The sequence below is a fragment of the Pituophis catenifer genome, unplaced genomic scaffold, assembly GCF_029215685.1.
Source record: "Pituophis catenifer annectens isolate HBS135680 unplaced genomic scaffold, rPitCat1.0.hap2 SCAF_1, whole genome shotgun sequence".
Lineage (NCBI taxonomy): Eukaryota > Metazoa > Chordata > Lepidosauria > Squamata > Colubridae > Pituophis > Pituophis catenifer.
The window spans coordinates 72,767,884-72,787,707 of record NW_027256881.1 but is presented as its reverse complement, the minus strand read 5'-3'; the positions used below and the strand labels follow the sequence as shown (position 1 = coordinate 72,787,707).

Sequence of the window (19,824 nt, the reverse complement as noted above, 5' to 3'; positions counted from 1 at the left end):
CCTAATTTTGCTAGCAATAAACCTTTCTAACATCTGTCAGTGAAACTGGGGAAGACTTTGCCTTCAACCATTCTGGATCTGGGCTTTGTTCCCTTTGCAAGATCTTACAAATGAGAGAAACTGTGCTGCATGCATGCTCCTGTGAAAAATCTCTCTTGTCTGGGCAATGTTCTTAAGATATGAAATGATGTTGCTCTGAATAATGTTCCCTTGAAAGAAAAAATACAGGAAGCCTCAGGCAATAACTTTTATACAATTAGAAATTCCAGATCATACGCTGAAATCAAAGGTAAATATTTTGAGTCGGATCTTTGAAAACTTGAAAGCTGCTCTTTAATAATGCAGACCTTTAGCTCATCTCCAACATACAGATTGTTGATGGTTATATTTGCTTTTAATATAAACCTGTGGCCTGTGATTGAAAAGAATAATTTTAATTCTATATAAAGTGAGCAATTTTCCTTTCCAAAGAAAATCATGAATAAGTAGAACAAAGCACCAATGAGATCAGGGTAGAAATATCATTATGATCTGGCACCCGTGTTACCAATTTTCAAATTCCTGGTGAGAATATTTTTTTTTAAAGCACAAACTCACACATGGAGAAACTCTCCAGCTCTCTCCAACACACAATTCATTTCACTACTACTCATAGAAATGTCATAGGCTCCCCAGTCTTCCTTGTGTCAACCCAGGTTTGTTAAGAAGTTGCTCAAAGGAATATTGCACAACAAAATGCTTGAGCAATTTGCCTGTGAACATCATTTTATTTGCCACCTTTTTATTTGCCACAGACATTTCATGCTCCTTGTAAGCAAGCTTCTCTTCTGCCCCTAAAATGAGCAGCTGCCATCATACAAATTAGACGGTATCATGAGCTTTGCCTCACAGTTTCTGTAGTGAGTTAAAAAGAGCAGATGGAAGGAGAAACTTTGGGGGTACATAAACAGAACAGGATCTGTTTAATGCTTAGGGTTATCTGGATGCCTCATATCTTACTTTGGGCTTCCCAATGGCAGAAAGAAGGCATGTATATATGTGTGTGTGTATATATAAGTATGTATGTGTGTGTACGATATATATATGTGTGTGTATGTATTTATGTACTGTATGTACATATGTCTGTGTGTTCCTGTGTATACATACACATTCTATCTATCTATCTAGATCTGTCTATCTAGATCTATAGATCTTTAGCTCTAGATATATAGAGATCTATATTTAGATATAGAGATAGAGATATACCCTGTTTCCCCCAAAATAAGACATCACTTGATAATAAGCCCAATCAGGCTTTTGAGCGCATGGCAATAAGGCCAAGCACTTATTTCAGGGTTCAAAAAAAATATAAGACAGGGTCTTATTTTCAGGGAAACACGGTAGAGAGATACGTACATAGGGATATAGAAATACAGATAGAAATAAATATAGAGATTGAGGGATAGAGATAAATAGATATACTGTATAGATATATTAGTGCAAGATCAGAAGATGTGGAGAGACCTGGCCCATAGAATCACCAAGAGTTCAACATGACTAAATGGATAACATCATCATCATATAGATATATAAACCATCTTGAATTTATGATCCTACATTTATTGCCATAGAAATTAATTTATAGTATAAAGATGGTTGCGTGGTTTTTTTTATTGTCAACAAAAGTTACCAATTCTCTTCAGTTGCTTATTTTTCCTATTTCTTGAAAGAATTTTCTCCAGTATGTTGAAAAAGGGCAATGGGGTAATACAAGCATCTCTAAAACAACCAGCAATATTACCATGCTTTTGTCAGCAACTTGCAAATTTGGATTTAAAAAAAGAACTACATTCAATGCCGAAACAATGAAAAAGAAAGTATAATTCAAATTCCTAAAATCACACCCACATCTTCCCTTTCTACATTGAAGAAGTATATCATTTACCTGATCCGGATTGTGTACCAGGGGACAATTATCACAATGATCACCAACTCCATCTCTATCTGTATCTATCTGGTCTATGTTATAGACATATGGGCAGTTGTCACGATCATTGAAAACATCTGCCAGGATGAAAACACAATACAAATGAAGCCAGATGTTCAGATTCCAGTCAAAACAACACTTTTTTCAAGAGTTAGTACAGGAATGGAGATTTTTTTTTCCTACCCCCATTTTACCCTTCCCCAAAGTCTGAATGAAGGACGGTCAAAGGAGAATGATTAGCCTGGGATTCTCCCATATGTTTCATAGCCCATGGGTCAGTCTGGACTCAAGGCATGTAGAATATATTGAATAGATCTTGGTGCTGCATAAATAAATACAACTAGATTAAATGGTTCAGGACAGGTCCTATCTTAGACGGTAATTTGTTCTTCATAGTAGCCTGCAAGCTGAAGATGGAGGTCTACCTCTCTTGAACTGGTTTTCTGTTACAACTGGTATTTGAAGGCATGTTGTGACCAGCCCAGATGTAACAGCAAATCTTCCAGACTGAGAGACATCTACCCCATCCAGATGTCTATGGACAAGTGATGAAATATGCACTGGAACATTGAGTTGCAAGAATGAAAAATCAGGAGTTTTTATCATTTTAGTTAATAGCATCTTCGTATACCTCCAGTTTTAAACTCATCTGGCTAGTAGCCATCAACTGTCTTGTAATAATGACATCCGCATGTTAATTCAGATTCTGAATGAAACAGTTAAATATCTACTGTAGTCTCCTTTGTCTGGTAAAGAAGATGTGTTTGCTTTGTCATGCTTTCCCTAAATTACAGCCCCCATTCAAAACAAAACATTACAACATTATACATATCACCTATAACCTTGATGGTGAACCTATGGCACGCGTGCCACAGGTGGCATGCAGAGCCATATCTGTGGGCATGCGAACGTTGCCCTAGCTCAGCTCCAGTACGCATGCATGCGCCAGTCAGATGATTTTCTGGCCTTCCGGGCTCACCAGAAGTCAGGAAATGGACTGTTTCTGACCTTCGGAGGGCCTCCATGGGGGGTGAGGAAAACCGTATTCGCCCTCCCGAGGCTCCAAGAAAGCCTCTGGAACCAGGGAAGGGCAAAAAACAGGCCTACTGGGCCCACCATCCCATTACGTGCCAAAAGCGGGGGGGTTGCATGTACATACGCAGGGGAGTGCGCATTGAATTATGGGTGTGGGCACGCACACGCATGATCACCCCACACTCCCCCTGCTTTTGGCATGCAATGGCAAAAAGGTTAGCCATCACTGACCTATAGGATTGTACTTTCTGGTTCCAAGCTGATCAAATATCTTCAAGTTATCACATCACTGGGTCATTTTTTAGGTTAGTTCTAAAACGGTCTGTTTCTCCTACACATAATCTTTGCATGTTATACTACTTAAGGACACAGCCAAATAATTTTGTGCCAAAGGCATTGATCAGTTCAAGGTACCAATTTTGAAAAGACTTTCTGTGTTTTAGTGGGGGTTCAGAACTCAATGATAGCAAATCATCGGGTATCTTCCCAAATTCCTACCAGGCCAATTTTTGATGAAAACAAGATGTAAAACAGATTTGCATGATCTACATTAGGGTTTTTTGGTTTTTTGTTGTGACGACCATCATTTGTAAACTCAGGAATTTGTACCAGAATATGAATCTGATGATAAATCCTTTTACATACACTGTTCTATTTTTACCAAGCACATATTTTATTTCAGCAGATAATTTATAAAAGACTCATTGTAAAACTATTGAGTCTGAAATCCTTCCTGATTTACTACGAGTCAGATGTGCCCACTCTTGAATGTTAAAGTATTCCTTGAAAAGGATATTATGAGATATACTTCCAGAAAATAATGAAAGTTGATAGGGTTTTCCCATATACTTCAGTTATACTTCAATTTCTCTTCATTTGTTTTTTCTTGCAACTTTGCCAGAACATCAACCAAGAAATAAGCCCAATCATTATTGTAAACATTAAGCTATGGGAAGCTTTCAAATTTCTGCTGATATACATATCCAATATGCATATAAGCCACATTCACTGAATTAAATCCAAGGCTTAACAGGTTATCTCCTCTGCTCCCTAATCTTGCCCAAAGTGAAAAGTGAGATTCAGCTGCCAAGAAATGCTACAACAACATCCTTAGGACATTAATGTTTCAGGCTGCAAGTTTTGCCAAAATGCATAAACTCAAAGGCATTGAAAAAATATCAAAGCTATTTGGGTTGGTAGATTTTTCAAGGCTGGGCTACTGTTCAGGTTACATTTGCCAGTTTAATAATGTTAAATATCACCATTGATTTTTCTCTCCCTTTCAGCCAAACATGTAATTTACGATCCTTATTATTCTAAGATCTAAAATAATTTCCTTTCTTTTCTCCAGGCATCTTGGCAAGCACTTCAGCTGAAGACATTTATTTGACTGGCACATCAAATATGGTTTCTCATACAAATGTATTCTACATAAATATTTTAATTTCTTTAATTTCTTGTGATCTGCCACAGAATATTATTGGATGGCCTACAAAAACATATGAAATAATTTAAAAAATTGCTAGACCATAATTATACTTTCCTTCCTTATTAAGTTTAGATATCAAGTGAGTGTGATAGTATTAGAAAATATCTCTTTGAATATAGCTTTTGTCCATAAGGAGTTGGTTAACTGACCTATTTAGCCTATATTATTTCAGAGTACCTTGGAAAACATGATGACGTGTCATCAAGTATTATATAATTATTTGTCCAATAAATATCACCATTACCCATTGTTTCTGGGGATATTGCCAAAACCTCATCAATTCATGGAAACTGATAAAAAATATAGCCTTCCATAGATGTACCTTCCTCCATCCCCATTGATAAAACCAATATAATAAATCATGAATTTATCATGCTTTTGGTTAGTTCCAGCCAAACATTTATTGTTGCTGGCAATATTTGTCCTTTCAGTTAGAAAAAGGATGGGCAAAAACCAAAGATACAAGGATGTTAGCACATGAACAATGAATAAAATAAATGTGAATATAATTCATTTCTGGATTGCAGCCATACATTGCACCGTGTCTCTACAATCAAAAATGGATGGGTATAAGTACTTGAATTACAGATGTTTCCAGAAATATATCTTGATATGGAATGTGAGTTAATCTAGACTACTTTCTAGAAAGAAAATGGAAGAGAGTAAGTAGGAGCGTACCATCTCCATCAATATCTACTGCACACGCATCACCCTCTCCATTATGATTGGTGTCAATCTGAGCAGGATTGTGCACATATGGACAGTTATCACAACGATCACCAACTTCATCCTTATCATAATCAAATTGCCGGGGATTAAACAGAAGTGGACAATTGTCCTAAAAGAAGAAGCAAGATTATAGAATAAGCATGGGAGTACAGAACAAGTTTGGAAGAAATATTTCCTTTTTCTCTGAACCAAATAATATGCCCCCACATATTACACTCCAATGGTTAAAAAAAAATGTGAAAACTCTTTTCTAGATGCACCATCCTCCATGAAATTACAAATGGCTACTTCATTTACTTTTGTAATAAAAAGGGAGACAGGACTTCTCTTAATGCCCCTGCTCCCTTCCCATCCATGAAATAGTCTTTCTTGAAAGATCTGACAATTTTGTTGCATATACCTGTTGGTTGACATGTAATAGAACTTTTACTCCTAACTTTTAAGGATTTTCCATTTATAATAATTAGAAAACATTCCTAGGCTCATGTCAGTTTGGTGTATATGAAATTAATGAATGATTAATTTGCAAGTGGTTTTATTCTATGCTATATTTATGACAAGAACTGCATCTATTATACTTCTTATAGAAATAAACCTATTCAATTATCCTAGGTGTCATTATCTAATTGCCATTGTTCACCCGGAGTCACTTGGATAGTGAGATAGGTGCCATATAAATTTAACAAATAAATAAATAAACAAATTATTTTAATAGTCCCAGATGGATGCTATAATATGCATGAAATAATCAAAAAAAATGGCACCAACTCATTGAGAATTAGGACAATTGTATTACATATGGAGTATGTAATTCATTAATATCAATAAAGAAAAAAATATCATAGAAAACTGAGACACCTCAGAGAAACTGAACATGTATTGATAGTTTCCACATTTATTTCTTCTGAAAGGAAAATACAGTTTAATGTAGGAAATATGAGCTTACTTTATCATCCACTACACCATCATTGTCATCATCTTCATCACAAGCATCACCTTTTCCATCCTTGTCAAAATCTTCTTGTCCAGAATTTGGCAGGAAAGGACAATTATCCTGTATAAACAAAGATTTTGGATCAGTATATATTTTAATTTCAGAGACAGATAATAATCCCAAATTTTGGACAATAAAAGACTTGGATGTTCAACCTGGAAGTTCTGAATGTATTTCTAAAGTTATAACAGTTAAAGAGTTTTAAGTATTTATGTCTTTTTGTTAACAGACTCAGACTCAACCCATCCAAGACCGAGTGGCTGTGGTTTCCGACGTCCCAATATAGTCAGTTGGTGCCATCACTGAATATTGGGGGCAAGTCATTGGCCCCCACGGATAGGGCTCACAACTTGGGTGTCCTCCTGGACTCACGGCTGTCTTTTGAAGGGCATTTGACAGCTATGGCCGGGAGGACTTTTTATCAGGTCCGCCTGATTAGCCAGTTGCGTCCCTTTCTGGATCGGGACTCATTACGTACGATCACTCATGTCCTTGTCACCTCACGCCTGGACTATTGTAATGCTCTCTACATGGGGCTCCCCTTGAGGAGCACCCAGAGGCTCCAGCTGGTCCAGAATGCAGCCGTGTGGGTAGTTATGGGAGCGACGTGGCACTTCCATGTGACTCCCCTTCTGCGCGAGCTGCACTGGCTCCCGGTGGTCTTCCGGGTGCGTTTCAAGGTTTTGGTCACCACCTTTAGAGCGCTCCATGGCTTAGGACCAGGATACTTATAAGACCGCCTTCTGCCACCAGTAGCCTCTCACTGACCAGTACGCTCCCATAGAGAGGGGCTCCTCAGGGTGCCGTCGGCCAAACAGTGTCAACTGGTGGCCCCCAGGAGGAGAGCCTTCTCTGTGGGGGCACCTGCCATCTGGAATGAGCTCCCCCCGGAGATACAGAGGATCCCAGATTTACGCACTTTCTGCCGCGCCCTCAAAACATTTTTATTCCAGCAGGCTGGTCTGGCTTGACTCTCCCTTTTAATTTGCTTTTAAGTTTTTATACAAATTGGGTGTTTTTAAATTTGTTTTTGGGCCAAAATTATTTAATGTACTTTTAATTGGTTTTTAACTTTTGTATGATGTATTTTTATCTTGTGGCTGTTCACCGCCCTGAGTCCTTCGGGAGTAGGGCGGTATATAAATTAAATAAAATTAAAAAAAACTTTCAAGCGCTAAGAAAAAGCATCCTTTGGTTGTGTTAAATAATATTGCTAAATTGTCATAATATCAAATGACTTCTACCACCTGATGTTTTTGGTAGATTTTCAAAGGAAGCCATTTAAATTTTGGTTAAATCTAATTATGGGCTGAGCTGTTGGGAAGAATATCTTCTAAATAATTTAGACATTACATTTATGTCTTCCAAATAGATTAGCCTATTTAGCTAGATTATGCTAATGAAAAGAACTGCTCCCCCAACCTGCAGCCAAGAAGGCTCCACACCCATTTGCACTACTCAGGTGACCCCGAGGACACAGATAAACCTCCAAGTGCCTTAACACCTCTCTAAGAGGATGCAAATGACCAGCTGTTTACAAGGAATATAAATCCTTCCATTCCCCACCATCCAGTCATAGCTGAAGATGCTTCTTGGATGAGAAGTAAAACATCTTCAAAGAAAAAACAAGGCAGTCCAGTTGCCTCCTGAAAAAGCACCTTTGGGACAACCATGACCTGGATGACTGAGAGTATAACACCCTATTTTCAGTTTAGACCAGGGGTGAAATGTAAAATGTGTTACTACCGGTTCTGTGGGCGTGGCTTGGTGTGGGGGGGTAATGTGACTGGGTGGGCATGGCCAACTTTTTTTTTTTTAACTTTTCAAAGCATTTTTTCTAATGCTTTGAAAAGCCTCTGGCGATCAGGCAACTCAGCTGGGATCGTCAGAGACTTTTCAAAGCATGTTTTTAACCACCTCTTCGGCCAAGAGGTTGCAGAAAAAAATGTTTTGAAAAGCCTCTGACAATCCCAGCTGAGCCGCACGATCATCAGAGGCTTTTTTTTTTACTTTTAAAAGCATTTTTTCGTCGGAAGAGGTTGTAGAAAAAATGCTTTTAAAAGTTAAAAAAAATAAAAAGCTTCTGATGATCGTGTGACTCAGCTGAGCATGGTGGGGGGCGCAGGGATTTTTGCTACCGGTTCTCCAAACCACCCGTCGCCATCGCTACCGGATCAGGCGATCTGGTCTGAACCGGGAGCATTTCACCCCGGTTTAGACCTTTAGGACCTCTCTACTTCGTATACTTTACCTTCATGCAGTGATAAGTAGCATTGGCAGCACAGACCAGGTTACTATTGGGCCATCCATCCAAATCCGAGTCTTCCCCACAGATGAATCCATCACCAGCATAGCCTGTCCTACATTCACACTTGTACACAGGATCGGTGAAATGCCCCAGGTAGATGCACTCAGCTGAACTGTGGCAACTGTGTGTTTTATCTTTGCAAGGATTGGAAGGCTCACATACCTGAAAAGCAGATCATTATGCAAATAGGTCATCCAAAGTTCCTGATTAACAGAACAGCAAAGAAACAGAAGTTTTAATTTCCCATCAATTGTTGAGCCTTGAGCACATGTTTTGTAGCTGGATTCAGATATAATCATCTTTCATTAAAAATTTGGGAAAGACCCAGGCAACATTTGCTTGTGGAGTTAGTAAGTTAAGCGCTGCTGTCAATGTAGCAATTACGAATAAGCCTCTCTTTAAGTAAAGCATAGCCTTAAGTCGAATGACATATTCTTTCACAAGTTTATCTCTCACATCTGCAGACTTCTGGATGTAATTAAACAATATAAAATTTACTGTGAGGCAAGAACAATCAGCCCTATCCATTTCCTTTGTAATTTCAGGAAGATAAAGAAAAAAGAAAGAAAGAAATTCTGGAAGGGGGAATGGCAAGCTGTTGCCAAAAGCTTTGCTTAGGCATGTCTATGAAGTCACCAGAACTGATGGTGACATTCACTTTTTTTTTTTTTAAGCAGGCAACCAACAAATAAATTCCTTTTTAAAGATCCCATAGACACAGCTTAATAGGCAGCAATTTCCTTTGAATGAGTCACAGCTGCTGTTTCTACTTTGTTATTGGCTTACATTATAACTTTGATATCATACTTTTAATTTTAGTTTTACATTTAGAATCCATAAACTATATAAGTCAGAAAATGGATAATGACTGAATAAAATCCAAGGTAACAAAAATCTGGGGGGAAAAATATGGCTTTTTAGAAAATGGAGAGTTCTTTCAGAAAAGTATCTGGCTATGTCAAACAGCTTCACAAAATGGACCTTGGAAGATGGGATAGTTCTTGACCAAAATGTATAATGTATACTCTAATGGTGAGAAACCAGAGCCTCTACATTTTTCTTTAGTCAATTTAGCATATTGCTACTTTTGGATCTGTTTGTGCAGGCTCCAGAAACCAAGTCTGACCCAATGGAAACTGTTTCCCTTAATCCAGTATTTCTCAACTTTAGCAAATTTAAATTGTGATGGCTTCAACTCTCAGAATTCTTTAAAAAGTGGCTGAGGTAGAAAAACATTGCTTTAATCTACTTCTATGACCTAATATTTTAATCCATCCTTTCTGTATGAATGCTTGTGGGAACTAGGTAAATTTAATTGAACAAAGAAAGGGACTGGTGTGTGTGTCTGTGTGACATGATAGGAACCTTCCAATATTTGAAGGGCTGTCACAAAGAAGAGAGGGTTGACTTATTCTCTAGAGGACAGGAGAGGAAGTAACGAATGGAAGCTTATCAAAGAGAAAGCCAACCTAAAATTAAGAAGAAATTTCCTGTCAGTAAGAACAATTAACCTGTGGGACAGCTAGCTTGCCTCCAGAAGTTGTGGGTGCCCCATGCTCCATCACTGGAGGATTTTAAGAAGAGATTGGTCAGCCATTCTTTTAATTCTTTTCTATAACAACAAGACTTCTAGAATGAATATATCTTCCTTATCTTCTGACACTTACTTGTTTTTCTGTTCTGGCAACCTCTAGGCCCACCCCGTACGGCTGAGTTCCTTTGTAGCGGGGAGGGCATGGTAAGCAGTGGAATCCTGGATTGGTGTTTACACATCGATGGTTCTGATTGAACTTAAAGCAAACATCTGGCACTACAGCACACTGCCCCAGGGGGGAAAAAGTGCAAAAAGAAGTGGTGAGTTTTTTGATCAGACACTTCAAATAATAATGAAAATCTGTGTTCCCTAGGTGGAATCCAAGTAATCCACACACACTGAAACTCATCTACCTCATCAAGGTCCTCACAGAATGTTCCATTTCCCAGATAACCAGCAGGACATGCACCACAGGACCATGAGCCATCAGGATAACTGTTGCATTCTGCTCCAGGAAAGCAAGGATTGGATAAACAGCCATCTGCCAAAAAGCAATAAAAAAGCATTGCTATGACAGAAGTAAAAGGGAATTCAAAACGAACGCTTCTGAAGAAGTAGCTTCCCCTCCTCTCTGCAATACCTAATGTAACCTCAAAGCCTCAGAGTAGCCTCTAAATCTCTTTTGCTTTCTATATTAACCACAGCATTGATTTCTATTAGTGTGTGAAAAATGTTTTAAATGTTAAATGTTTTGAGTTCAACGAAAAAGGTTGATCTGACCTTGTGGGAAGTGTGTAGACATTACTAAGTATATATCCAAATATTATAGAAGTCAGAACAGATGTTTTAAAGCTGGAAAACAGGCTGATTCAAGCTTAGAACATTTCTGGGGTAGTCAAGATAGTCATGGAACATTTCACTAAAGTCAGAACAGCTGTTCCAAGTTGAAATATTTTGAATCTGGAAATTGAATTAGATTAGATTCTTTTCTAAATTTGCCTGGATGAGACAAAAGAAAAATTGGGAAAAAAATAACAGTTTGGCCATTTCTTTTATTTCCCTTTAGGATTCATAAATAATTACAAAATAGTAGGTTGCATTAAAAGAGAATCAAAATACCTACTAAATTCAAATGAATCAATGTCATTATAACTCTCAAGATTTTATTGCTTATTTAAAAACACATGTTGATCAGTCATTTAAAAATTGATATTATGTATTTGCTTTGGTCTACAAATATGCCAAACATCAGCCAATATGATAAAATTTAAATATGCTAAACATGTTAATATTTTACTCTCATTTTTTAAATAATTTTCCACTGATGTGGAAAATTACTTGTCAGAGAAAATGTTTCTTTGTTAATTCAATAAAGCTGTATGAACAGTTCATCTATTACTCGGTTTTTCTTTTTCTACTAAGACCCAGGGCAGCAATGCTAAAGACAGCATATACAATGTAAAAGGAATCATTTAGATTCAGGTGCCTTCTACATTTAAATCAGCTAAGGTATCAATGAGCTGCAGCTCCTCCTACATATCTCACATGGATACAGTTAGTGGTGGGATTCAGCCAGTTCGCACCACTTCAGGAGAACCAGTTGTTAACTTTCTGAGCAGTTTGGCAAACTGGTTGTTGGAAGAAATCATTAGGGCAGAGAACCGGTTGTTAAATTACTTGAATTCCACCACTGGATACAATATATTGATTTAGAACTCATATGACATTCCAGTGTACTCCATATTCACCTATTGGACAATCCTGTTTATTGCACATATCACGTTGAATGACATCGCCTGCGCATGGCTTTCCACCATACTGAGGTTCTGGACTATTGCAGAGACGAGATCGCTCACGAATGCCTCCACCACAGGAAACTGTGCATGCAGACCATGGAGACCAAGGACCCCATCGACCATTGACTGGAAAAAGTTAGACAACAATATTTTAGCATAAGGTACAAAAAAGTCAATCGATGAGTGATTGCAGTAACCACGTTTATTTTAACTGGTCGTTTCATTAGTGTGATTAATATAAAGCTACTTTTTTGGGAGCAGGGGATCTTGTCAATATTCCAAAACACAATTTGCATACTCAAAGGAACTCACTATCTTGCTTTCCCCAAAATAAGACATCCTCTGATATTAAGCCCAATCGGACTTTTGAGCTCATGGTAATAAGGCCAAGTGCTTATTTCAGGGTTCAAAAAAAATATAAAAGAGGGTCTTATTTTCAGGGAAACACGGTAATACTATACCATAATTCACCTATCCCAATGGATAAAGTGAGTCTGGGCTGCATTTGATACAGGTCTCTGCAAACGATGTAACTGTAGTTAAAACACCTACAGTTTAAGTGTATTTCAGAAGATAAATGTAATCAAGAAAAAAATGCACAATTTCTATTAAATTAAATGAGTCATACTAGATGGCACTGAGTTGTATTCAAAATTTATTCTTAGTTATTGTTGTTGATATTTTTATTACTGGGATAAGTTTCTATAACACTGCACACTAGGACTACTATGCACACTTCAATAGTGATGCAAAAATATGCTCAGCATCTCACATAAACCCAGTATCTCTCTGCTATTCACTATGCAACTCTTTCTCTTTCAGACTTCCATGTGAATCTAAAACAAGCAAGGCTGGTGCACAAGAATGAGTTTACTAGCTCTGATGCCATGGGCCACCTTTAAAAAAAAAAGACTGTTTTATCTGTGGAAGCCTTCTATGCATTTGGAGACTCTGGTAAATCCACACTCTAAATCACATGAACTTCTATCATAGAAGATGCTTTCTACTATACAACTTGAACTCTTTCATAATACCCATGGAAGGCTTTTCTGCAGTCCATGCTTTTCATGCATATGCATATGGTGCTATTACAAGACAGAGATTCCAGTCAACAAACTCACTTGGACATGGCTCCCTTTCGCATTCTTCAGTTTCACGTCCACCTCCTTTGCAGCTTTTCCCACCCATCTGTGGCATTGGGGAATTGCAGAGTCGTATGCGAGTAATATTGCCTACTCCACAAGTTACAGAACAGGAAGACCAAGGAGACCAGTGACTCCAACCGCCATCTTGACGTACTGATCAAGAGGAAGAAAAAATAATAACGAACTTGCATCTTCAGCCTCAAAGAATCTAAGGGAAATTCCAGTTTATCTTTAGGTGTATACAAAATCTCACTTGGATTATAATTCAAGATATAATTATAATTATATCTCTGATGGTTCCTGCTACCTCTTAGTCAGAGCTCCAGCCATATCAACAAATTGCACACATAACTCTATACTATCTGGGTCAGACAGAGCAATATCTTCACCAATCAATTGCTACTTGAGCAATTCCCTCTTGGGGAAAAATAAAAGTAAAGGTAAAGGTTTCCCCTGTCCAGTCATGTCCAGCCCTAGGGGACAGTACTCACTTCCATTTCTTAGCTCTTAGGGAGCCAGCATTGTCTGCAGACATTTCCATGGTCATGTAGCCAGCATATGCTGTTACCTTCCCACCGAAGTGGTACCTATTTATCTACTCGCATTTACATGCTTTTGAACTGCTAGGTAGGCAGGAGGTGGGGCAAGCAATGGGAGTTCACCCATTGAATGGAGGTCAAGTCTTGAACCCAAACTTTCCAGCTGACAAGCACTGACTGAGCTATTGTACCCCTAAAAATACTGCAAAAAATAAGATAACTATAAAGCTGTTTAGGAAAGATCATATCTTAAAAAGGGATTCATCTCATGGTACCTCATCTTTATCCTTCTTTTAAGATTAATCCCAGATTTATTGTCCTTTTATTGGATGCAAAGTAAAATAATGTGTTATAACACTCACTGCGATTGTCACATTTGCCAAGAGAGCAGGTCCTGGTCTGAATGGATGGGCCTCGGCAAGTATTGCTGGTGACATCACAAGATCTTCCTCGCTGCTGGGTTCCAGATCCACATGTGACTGAGCATTCTGTCCACTCTGACCAGGGAGACCAGCCTTCCTCCTGATCGTCAGCTGCAAATAAGGAGACACAAATACTCTGAGACGGTCCGGTTATTTACAAATATTAGCCTGCCATAATTTACAGATAGGTTAAGAATCAGAAGGATGGAAGATCCAAACAATCAGAAGGACAGGAGATGCAAACAAAGCTCTGTAAAGTGCTAACTTTCCAAAATGGTATGTGGCTCAAAACCCAATGACACATGGTTATTATTGTACAGCAAGTTGGATGGTTTAGTTTATCTCATCTCTAGTTAGTGTTAGGTTCATAGAGATTGATGTTATTTTTTTTAAGTGGCCTTTGTAAACATCAGAATTTCCAAAACATCCCTTTGTTTTGGTTTTGAATGAGATTATGAATCTCACGTGGAGGAATTTTCAAATAAATAACACCCCTACTAAAAAGCGAAGTAGAAAATCCCTATATGAAGTTCCTGTTTAAAAGGCTATGCTCATTTCAAACTGCAGGATTTAATTGAACCAAGAGCAAAAAAAAAATCCTTTAAAAATCCATGACAAAATACATGTTGTGGTGTCATGCCACAACGTCCACCTTTTGCATGTGGGCCATAGCACTGCACACAAGTATACAAGGGGCAAAGTTTGCACTGATATATCGTCTCCCTGGAAGTGAGCAGCCTAGTTGCACTTCCTTTTGATGCCACACAGTTATTCTGCTTCTTCAGAGCCTTTCCACAGTGAAAGTAAAATATGTTTGTAATATGAAGAGCTCAGAGAGGAGAAAGTAGTAATGGCTCATGTATTGCTGACAAGATATAGAGCAGTGATTCAGCATAGTTAACTATCCCTTTTAGGATGTAAAAGAGGCAGAAAAGTAACACTTCCCTCTTGCAACTTTGACAACTGGTTTTTGAATTTTGCTGTACTGACTGATTTGTTTATAACCAGGATCTGCTGCAGGTGAACCAGGATAAACAGTCAATACTTCTGAGGACAAGGGAAAATGGCAAACGAAGCACCAAATATAATAAAAGCCTTCCCACCCTTCAGCTTTCTTTGAATTTGCTATGGGATATCAAAGATAACTTTAGAACTTAAACAGAGCAATCGTGGACCAAATCAAAGGCCTGCAGATCTGATATCTTAAAAGCAAATTAAAGTATACCAAAGGTTTGTAGAACCTATCAAGCATTTGCAATACACTCAATGCTCAATTGGTCCCTGTTAGTGGTATCTTTGAAGAATCAGCAGAACTCTGATTGGCTAATTTCACTCAGATGACATCAAGGAAGACTGAACAAAGCGCATTACCTATTTAGCCAAATTACTTTATTATACTTTATTAGAAAAAAGTATTTGAATAAAGCACAGGGTTAATCATTTCTAATCTTTCCCTGTGTGACCACATTTTTTTTCTTTGGTTACTGAATTGGTGTTTTTGGCTTATCTTAAATACAGTGATGGGAGGCTGCACCATACAAATTGGGAAAATGTAGCATACTTACTGTGAGAGCAGATAGGACAGCACTCGCCATCAATAAAAGTTGGACGGGCACAATACACAGGCGGGCATGCGATTTTATTGCACACTGTTTTAGAGTTCTACATGCAAAAAAAAACAAAAACAAAACCCAGGACCAGATTATAATACAGAAATGAAGTCAACTAAAGACATCTCTTTAAAAAATTAGAAACGTGCAAATTACTGGAACTGAATTGGATAAACTGATTTTCTTTTTGATAAAAAAGAAATACCAAATGATATAAAGTAGAACTTGCTATTTTTATGCAATAGCATACATATTTCCAATGAGATATCATTCAGAACTCATGGGTGATCAAGAGGAGTTATGGATAATATCTCCATCCTGGTCCTTCTGTTATACTCATTTTCTCAGTCACAATCTTGGTTGCTTAGTCTATATCCAGAATATCCATGGGGTGTGAAGGTAAGAGTTAAAAAAAAAAAGCCAAGTTGGCAAGATACAGCCATCATGATGCAAACCTTCTGTTCATGTATGACTAATCAACATATAAGACGTATAAAAGAGGTAGGGCTACAATTGCATCTACCATCTTGCTTTTTTGACATCTCCTCACTCATGTTGGATGTTGGATGAGGAACAGAGAAAGAGATTCAGGATAGCCATACCCTAGAATCTCTCAGGATGCATATAGTAGGCTATAAGGTTACAGCTTTAATTTGGCAAGATTCTGTTCATTAGGTGCAAGCAAATAAAGGGTGAAACTTGATTGGATCTCATTGTCTCATCTCTGGGCGTGGGCCTGACATATACACACTCTTCTTCCTATCAGCTCCCAAAGTACCATTTTCCATAGTGGATGTTCTACAAGTGAAGACCCTATTGCACACTAGGTCACTGAAGATGGCAAACAAAATCTCACAGCCTGCCCACTAGAAGTCTAAGAAGACAAAATGTTTCATTTCATCCTCACTTTGGAGCTTCTGAGCAATGGAATCTCTTTCTACGTCTACTACTGTAGTATGGTGGCATGATCAAACTAAAATCTGAAGTGTTTCATCAATAATGATAATTGGCCCAAGTATAAAGAAGCATTTGTTGATACCAGATTTCATCATTTCTATAGCATGAGGGTGTTGCAGAAAGGAGGAAGAGCTGTGTTACTAAAAGATTATAAGGAGTTAGGAGACAGTCTTCACTGTGAAGGTTTTCATCCTACTATAAAGGATGATATAAAGGAAAACAGTCTAACAACTAAGAACTCTGTTTGGCTAATCTCACCATACATTAAGATGCTATTTAATTCCAGTGGCCTAAGACTGGGATCTATTGCAATTGTTCTTCAAAGAATTTCACATGGCCTGGATTATGAACTCATCACCATTTTATAATTAAACATTTTACTCCCTGTGATAAATTCCTACTTGTTTGTTTGCTGAATTCAATTTATATGACTGATCATCTCACCATAGTGACTCTGGGTGACTAACAAATTAAAAACACAACCAACAATGAAAATAAAATACACAACCAGCAGCCACAGTTTAAAAAAGACAATCAAACTATGATTTGCATAACCATCTCATGAGTAATGACAACCCAACCTCTAAACCCATGAACACATTGTTGGGGCCAACCTGAGTTACAGGTGGATGATGGTAAGTGCAGTAACAGGAAAGGCTCTCTATGGGTCCCATAACACGCCCCTTCTGCTTGATTTAATAAGATGGGTAGGAATAATTGGGAGAGGTAGTCCCAAAAATAAATTCCTGTTCATGGTACTTTAGCATTTGATTAAGGTTTGAAACAACAATCTATCACACCATCAGCGAAATATCAAATTTGGAATTGGCTACATTCTATGTAATGGGATTTAGAGTATAATTAGTATATTTAGGATTACAGACTATCTTCACCCTATTAACAATTGTTGCTCAAAATCCTACATAGCACACTGGAATGGTTTGTTTTGTTATTTTTTTAAAATACATCAATTGAATTCTTTATCATTCCTTCTACATTCCTTTGCCTGTGTATGGAAATAACAGTCTAGACCAAAATCCAATCTTATAAGCAAAAAAAATGGAAGTTTATTAAGACTGTCCATTGCTGTTTTTTCACTAATCCTGGACATCAATGCAGACTTTAAAAACATATCATGACTGAGATAAGGAAACAGTGTATCGTATGAAGAAAGAGAGTCTTAAAAGGCTCACCTGGCAGCTACATTTTGTACAGCTGTCCACCACCCAGTGTGAGTTATTTGCGAATTCACGGCCATCTTGCCAGCAAGCGGTTTGGTTCTTGAGTGTTTTGTTGGGACCAAGCAACTCTGATACAATTTTGTTATTCTCCTCTGTCTGTACAATAAAAGGATGAGCCATTACAAGCGAATACATCATGAACAAATAAATGTGAAACTTGACCTGCACTTAGTTTAGAAATGCAGAATACTTAGAAAGGACATTATTTGTACCCAGCTAATGTGTCAGTCAAAAAGGAAGCAAAATAATTCAATTGCCATATTTTTGGGGTACAAATATCAACTAATATTACAATTCATGTCTGTCAAGCTTATGCAGATAGCAATACTTCTGTGGAAAAACTATTCTCCAGTAGAATTTTATTAAATATTGGATTCCACTCATCTAACACACATTAGACCACTTCAGATCTATTTCAAGTGTGTGGTGAGAGTCAGTGTGGTGTTGTACTTCAGGTCCTGGAAGAAGACTAGGGAGGTTCAAATAGAAGTCCACTTTCAGCCACAGAAACCAACCAGATGAACTGAGTCATTTTCTCTCAACCCCATCTACTTCAAAGAGGTACTATTAGAGGAATATGATAAGGGAGAGCCAGTTTCTGATATGGGTGGAAAAGAAGAAATAAGTCAATGAGCAAGCAAATAAAAATGTGTGGGTTTGATTAATACTTCAGAGTTGGCTATAATCTTAACAAAAAAGATTGAAGCATTTTGGAACTGGCATACATTTGCCAGCTGAAATACCTTCCTATCAACTGTTTCCAAAGTATATGCCAAATGAATAGAGAAATAGGCCAGCAGAAGAGCCAAAAAAAAAAAAAAAAGAACAGATAAGAATCAAGGCAGAGAGGAACTAAACTGCCTTTCACCAAATTCCAACAGGACCAAGCAAAAACAAGAAAAAAATAATAATTCCAAGTCATTTCAATATTACAAGTCCAATGAGAATCCCTCTTCCACTCATCTTTCTTCCCTACCCCCTAACCCCATTACAGTCACATACAAACCCACATCCAATTCAGCCACCCTAATGTTAACTTGAGAGCCAATTTGGTGTAGTGGTTAAGGCATCAGGCTAGAAACGGAAAGTCTGTGAGTTCTAGTCCTGCCTCGGGTATAAAGCCAGCTAGGTGACCTTAGGTCAATCACTTTCTCTCAGCCCTAAGGATTAAGCAATGGCAAACCAAAACCAGAAGATTTTCCACTTCTGGAAAATCTTGCCAAGGGAACTGCAGAGATTAGGCAACACAGCTTCCTAGATTTGGACACGATTGAATGAAAGACAAGGGAAAAAAAGGGTACTTCAGTCTGGGTATTTTGGCTACTTAACCTACATGATGCTAAGCTCATAGAAAATTGTGGAATAAGCTATTCTGTTGATTTCAGTGAATTGAATTCAAGTATGACCAAGTCTGGAACCAGCCTACAATGAAAAGCACAATGCATTCATTATACAATATGTTACATAGTCTACAGCTTAGAATCAGCAAAGAGTGACTTTTTAGGCATTATGAATTCTGGCTTAAGGATAGGAAAGAAACTGTACTTTGGAATTCTAATCATGAATGCTACTTGAATATCAAGCACAAAGCTCAGGATATTCCCAGTGATCCTTATCAGTGTTTTAAATAAATAAGTGCATGTGTATGAGACAGAAAGAGAGACAGGCAGAACCATCATAATTACTGAAAGTTTTTAGTCAGAAGGTAGACTAGAATTTGCATCACCCATTGCTGGAAACAATGGCCAATGTAATCCAACTATATATCCTGGGAACCCAAGGCTGGAAACCACTTAGAACAGGAAATGACTGGAGTTACCTACCACACTTTTCAATTTGTCAGACAAGCTGTTGATAACAACTCGTAGTCCATGGAGTTCAGCAAACATAGACCCAAGCTCTTCACAAGAGCGATCACAGAATTCTGCTTTCTTCTCTGTGTTTTCTCCAACATACTCTGTCATGATTGAAGGACTGAGATGCAAGATCTCGGTGTTCTCATTAATAGTGTTCACTTCAGCTGCATAGACAAAAAACAAAATGAGAATGCACACACAGC

The 19,824-nt window shown here is 37.9% G+C and overlaps 1 protein-coding gene across 1 annotated transcript in view; it reads right to left on the bottom strand.

The window, feature by feature from the left end:
* THBS2 (thrombospondin 2) overlaps positions 1-19,824 on the bottom strand; it is a 43,808-nt gene that overhangs the window by 13,200 nt on the left and 10,784 nt on the right. The window contains exons 3-14 of the mRNA XM_070951193.1: positions 19,589-19,785; positions 17,718-17,861; positions 15,523-15,619; positions 13,898-14,068; positions 12,973-13,149; positions 11,804-11,977; positions 10,469-10,596; positions 10,189-10,341; positions 8,465-8,683; positions 6,166-6,273; positions 5,169-5,328; positions 1,925-2,043 (exon numbers count right to left, since the gene is read on the bottom strand). Coding sequence (XP_070807294.1) covers positions 1,925-2,043; positions 5,169-5,328; positions 6,166-6,273; positions 8,465-8,683; positions 10,189-10,341; positions 10,469-10,596; positions 11,804-11,977; positions 12,973-13,149; positions 13,898-14,068; positions 15,523-15,619; positions 17,718-17,861; positions 19,589-19,785 — 1,847 coding nt within the window. The remainder of the gene's footprint in view (positions 1-1,924; positions 2,044-5,168; positions 5,329-6,165; positions 6,274-8,464; positions 8,684-10,188; positions 10,342-10,468; positions 10,597-11,803; positions 11,978-12,972; positions 13,150-13,897; positions 14,069-15,522; positions 15,620-17,717; positions 17,862-19,588; positions 19,786-19,824) is intronic.